The sequence below is a fragment of the Rhipicephalus microplus genome, chromosome 9, assembly GCF_043290135.1.
Source record: "Rhipicephalus microplus isolate Deutch F79 chromosome 9, USDA_Rmic, whole genome shotgun sequence".
Classification (NCBI taxonomy): domain Eukaryota; kingdom Metazoa; phylum Arthropoda; class Arachnida; order Ixodida; family Ixodidae; genus Rhipicephalus; species Rhipicephalus microplus.
Window position 1 is genome coordinate 10,434,261 of NC_134708.1, and position 5,399 is coordinate 10,439,659.

The following is a 5,399-nucleotide window of genomic DNA, read 5'->3' on the forward strand; positions in this document are numbered from 1 at the left end:
GACAATCGCACAATTATGAACGCCGAATCTTGAGCAACATTGGTGGGCGCTGCGGATGGTGTCGGCTGTTTAGGATATCGTCTGGTCACTCTGGTTCCTTTTAAGATATCATTAAAGATGTACAAACAGACAAATGTACAGACACACAGACCAAAATGTTTGTGTCGAAGGTCCCCAAGAAAAACTATCGTCTTTAAAAGCTGGTGTTTTTCAAAGACTGCAACATGTACCCCCTCCACTCCAGCCTGAAAACATTCCGTTCTACGGGCCTGGCCTGCGTGTTCTCTCTTTAGCCGATCCTAGCAAGCTTCTCAGAATAAATCACAAAAATATGACGATTAAGCTTCGTTATAACACCCTTCAGCGTTTTTCAGCTGTGAATTTCACTGCTGAATTAAAGAATAGTATGCGCGAAAGGACGACCACAGAATCACCTTTCATCTCATTTTATTCCTGCTAGGCGAGCGAAAGCTTACAAGGCATATTTCTTCATTTTTCATGGTTTATTTTCAATACATTCACACCTACACTAAACTGTCACAATAGTAATTATCATTTTCACTATTTGAAGTATTTTTCACTGCGGGGCTACTAATATAATACCGACACGCAAAGCGGGCATTAAGGCAAATACTATTAATATAAATAAACAACAAGATCAACTACAATTGCGCTTGATGGCGGCTACATTAATTAACTGTGGTTTCACTCACTGGAAGAAGAAGAGTGAGTGAGAGGCACGCACATTCTACTTTCGTTTTCATGCCGCGAAAACTGTGTGAAGCTAAGCCATCTGTGAATAAGTGACACGGTCAGATGAATGTTGATGATCCCGCCGTCGGGTAAACAGGCTGTCGTTTCCCGCCCTCAATCTGAATAACATGGCCAGCACAGCGGCAATCATAATCACCACTGCGATACCACCTATCAGGAACCACACCCATAGTTGCCACAGGCCACCGGTGGTTCCTTCCGTTGCGGTTGGCTGCGTTACTGTTGTTACCTCCGTCGTTGTAGCCACCGTGGTAGCAGTGGCCACTGTGCTTGTGGTCGTAGCAGGAGGAGTCCAGTCAATCACCCATCTGACCTGAGATTTGTCGGACTTGAGCCCGTAGCTGTTGGCGATGCGAGCCGCCAGGAATATCGTCCAGCTTAAGCTCCCACTGGGTTGACGCGTGGCCCACTTGCTTGAGAACACCAAGGTGACTTCGTGATGGCTGCCAGCAGGGAGAGGGTAGAGGTTACCTTCGACAATGTCTGCTACCGTCATTCGTTCTTGCTTCTCGAACTCCTTGTCTATCTTGGCTTCGTCCTTGCTGGCTCGAATATCCACGGCTGAAGCTGAAATAAGACGGTGAAAAGTTCAGCGGAACCATGAAGGGGCCATTTAACTCTTTTTTTTATCGTTGTCAGCAAACGTTGTTGATCAGTAGTGGAGTCTCTCAAGAACACACGAGCCAAATAATATAGCGTGCACGTGGCCTGTAATTTAAATAATTGATATATTGATATGTGGTAACGTCCCAAAACCACCATATGATTATGAGAGACGCCGTAGTAGAGAGCTCCGGAAATTCTGACCACCTGGGGTTATCTAACGGGGAGTAGAATCTGAGCACACGGACCTACTGCATTTTCGCCTCCATCGAAACTGCAGCCACCGCAACCGGGATTACATAACGCGACCTGCGGGTCAGCAGCCGAGTATCTTAGCCACTTGTATCATTGAATGTCATTATTATTAAGTGTTAAGCATTTCTTAGCGAACTTCGGTGATTTTGAGCATTACTATCTGTCTACCTATCTAGCCGGTTACGTTTGTGTGCTCTCGTGATTACCCACTCAACTTGGCGTGAACCAATATTAGCATGTTAGAGTAAGATGGCTTGACGACTATCACGTGCTGGCCATAACATGAATAATGTCACCTTCCCGTCGCGTACGTCGTCAAACGCTTCCCGCCAGACAGTGGTACATACCCACGGGTGGATATGTGCCGCAGGTGTGCGGGTATATGCCACAAGTGATTGATACTTAATATCTACCCAGGAACGACGAGAACATTCATAGGCAATTTAAACGCGTGATCGTTAAGCAATACCCGTTATTGGTAGCGTCGACCTAACGAAGGCATATAATAAATGTCAGTGTTAAGAAAAATCGGACATGGGCAGCGTTGACGCCCCGACAATTGCAAGTAACAAATTTCAGTGTTACAGCCGGAATCGAACCCAAGAATTCTGCGTGGCGTCAAACATTCTACCACAGAGCTACGCCACGTCTCCGAAGTATACTGTATAAATAGACGCTAATTTTCATGAAACGTCAATAGTGGTTGCAGTGCTGCCTACCCAATTTTATAAATATTACATATGCACCTCTTTGATACAGCCATGACGTCTTGTTAACGTCAATTGTGGTTAGGTGCCATGCGCCGACGCTTATTTACGTAGCAGCGTCTCGGGCCAGCATCTTCGCGAGCATCAGCGCTTCATATCAGCTTTTGGTGTGCTGATACGCATGTTCCAGTTATCATTGTGCAAGTGCAAACAACTGGTTACATGAACAACAGCAACTCTTGAACATATGTGTGTACGTGCAACATTTGTACATATAATTAGCGTCAGTTCATGACGTTTCGTTTAAAATTAAAAAAAACGCAACATGGTCACCTTCCCTGCGCATGCTTCGCATAACGTCGATTCCCAGATACGTTGGATCTGTCAAATTTTCATTACCAATGTTTGTATCCGCTCGTGTTCTGGCCCTGAATGGGCCTGCAGTATTTTATAAATGAAAAAATAAAATAGACCACCGTGGCGGGGCCAATCTAGGTAATTCTCAAAGCTAGCTAAATGTCGCTTCCTATTCTGTCTCCAAATGACGTCACGTATTATTAGAAGTCCGCGGCCGTTGGCTGAATTGTGCACCGTCAGCTACGTAGTTCGTGTGGCCGCCAAGGGGTGTCACCACATACAAGCGCACGTGCACGCCACCACACTGAAAGTAAGCCATGTGATCGAAAAAACCACAGATGTCCAAGGTAATGACCCTCGTTCAGAAATGCACGCATTTTTCTTAACCCTTTGTCAACCTCCTTTCTGCGTAGCTATCGCTGCGCTCACTGTTACGAGCGGCTACCTCTGCTGGTACGTGACGAATGTTAAAACGTTTTGCAGCATGTGATTCGCGAAGCGCCATATGCGGCAATAGTGAGACTATCTTAACTCAGAGCGGTGTTGCAGGTCACCTTTCAACTAAATTCAAGAGGTTCATAGTCAGCAGCATATTATGAGCATGTGCAGGCACCTACCGTTTCCAAATGTCAAGTGAGCTCCGGTCCACGTCCACGCGAGCTGCACCTCCAACGTTTCGTTCGCTCCCTGGCGCACTTCAACAACTCTAAAATTCCTGAGGCGACCTGGGGGCACCTGACTCAGCACGATGTCTTCAGTCACCTGGAAGGAGCCTACGTACACCACCCTCTGAAAGGCACCGGTGGGCTTGCTTGTCTGGTTTCTCACTTCGTTGGGCAAGTCCACAGGCTTGGAGCAGTCTAGCGGCCACGCGGTCCTAAAGTCGTCTGGGTCCGATTTATCTGGTAATGCGTAATGGTTGCAATTAGTTTGAAGTCCGTGTTACGAATTCTATCAATTCAGGCCACGTGATGGATGCATTTGAACGCGTCTAATGCAAAGACAACCTGGCATTCAGATTTGGGGCACGTTCCAGAAGTCCAAGACAAAAAGGCGCAAAATAAGGGATTGTGTAACAGAGAGCTGAGCTTTTTAGTGAGTATTTATTCTAAAAGGCAGGGTGTAAATACACGTACAAGTTTTCCCTCACCAAGTCGCGGGAGCAAAAAGGAAAAAAGTAAGTACCAGCTTTAACTACCGGTTACGCGCCTTTTACATAAACGTTTTTCCTCAGGTTGCAGTGGCCACTGTTGTGGAGCGTTTCAAAAAAGATTTCCACCATAGCCACAAAGTGAGGGATGTTAGAAAAGCTTGCTCGGATGTGGATGGGCCGTGTGTTGGTGAGACCATTTCTGTACGAAGACTTGTTAACGAGCTGACACATGTGTACGTTGAAGGCAGCGTTGTCATGCATGTTCCGCGGTGACAGTGCGCAGTGTCGGCCACGTCTATCGGCACGTTAAGCACCTTTATGCCATACTGGCTGCTCCCGTGAGGCAAATGCCTTACCCTCATAAATGCTAAACGTAGAGCTATCCGGCGTTCCTCGACGGGGTTGAGGGCAGGCAGGTAAGGGGCTTTGGAGCATAAATGTACCCATGCTGAAACTCATTGTAGGAACTTTTTACGTGCTGCCATGCCTACGAAGCAACGAGAACGAAGTGGCCGTAGTCGCGAGAAGGCGAGCGCGCGGGCCTTCGAAAAGTGACGCCTTCAGTAGCGGCACGCCATATAGTGCGCATTGTTGGTATCACCGGAGAGGTGACTGGAGCGGCAACTGGAGAAGTGCACAATGGCAAGGCTGGTGTACACACCTGTGGTTGGCGGACAAGGCGCGAGCATAAGAAGCCTGCCGAGTAAGCTCCTAAAAAACCATGATGTTAAGTACGAGTATGGTTGCCTTAAGGCAACGTGAAGGACATGTGTCGTCGCAGGTATTGCGTACATTGATTGCGAATCACACAGGTTAAAAGAAGTGGGTACTAGATACGACGTTAACGTTGTTTTTAGGGCTGCAAATAAGCTAGGTGAGATTTGTGCAGTAGGAAACACAAAGTGGACTAACAAATCTTTTGTATACGCACCAAATAAATCATTGACTACCGTTGCATGTGCGGTTATAAGGTACATTCGAGCTGCCACCCTCAATGCGCGAGTGATGGCCATTTTAGCTACAGAAAAGGAACTGGCCTTCTTTGAAGTGACACTACATCTGGGGAAGATATCAGCTGATGTGCGCAGTCGTACTGTGCACCTGTGACATTGATGCTTTAGTTTAGACATGGAAAATCCTGGTTTCAATAATAAATTCACTTGGATGTTTGCATCCGTTCATGTTTCACCTGTTGTTTGAAAAAAAACGTGCACAAGGACTAAATTTTCATGGAGTACGAAATATCTCGAAACCACACTTTATTAAGTTACCTACGCGAGCCTTACTAAAACGCAAACACTATACTTCGTGAAGCTCGCACCTTACGAAGGCTAGTGCCGTATTTGAATTTGTGGCTATCACATTCACTCCTCCGCCCATGCGGTGAAACTATGACTTTCTTGGTCGCTTCGAAATACTTCAATGCGAGCAAGAGCGCAGCTTACCAGGTGACTCTGCAATCACATTGGTGGGGTAGTAGTGCGTCCAGGGATCGCCCAATCGTGTCCTCTCATCGCCCGAAACGTGAACCGTGACGACGTACCTTCCTT

At 46.7% G+C, this 5,399-nt stretch overlaps 1 protein-coding gene across 1 annotated transcript; it reads right to left on the reverse strand.

The window, feature by feature from the left end:
• Positions 1-542: 542 nt before the first annotated feature.
• LOC142771531 (uncharacterized) lies at positions 543-3,611 on the reverse strand. Its single transcript, XM_075873119.1, has 2 exons — positions 3,314-3,611; positions 543-1,341 (listed from the first exon to the last, which is right to left on the reverse strand). Exon 2 carries the CDS (start codon positions 1,268-1,270, stop codon positions 785-787), a length of 486 nt encoding a protein of 161 aa, XP_075729234.1. The 5' UTR covers positions 1,271-1,341; positions 3,314-3,611; the 3' UTR covers positions 543-784.
• Positions 3,612-5,399: the final 1,788 nt, after the last annotated feature.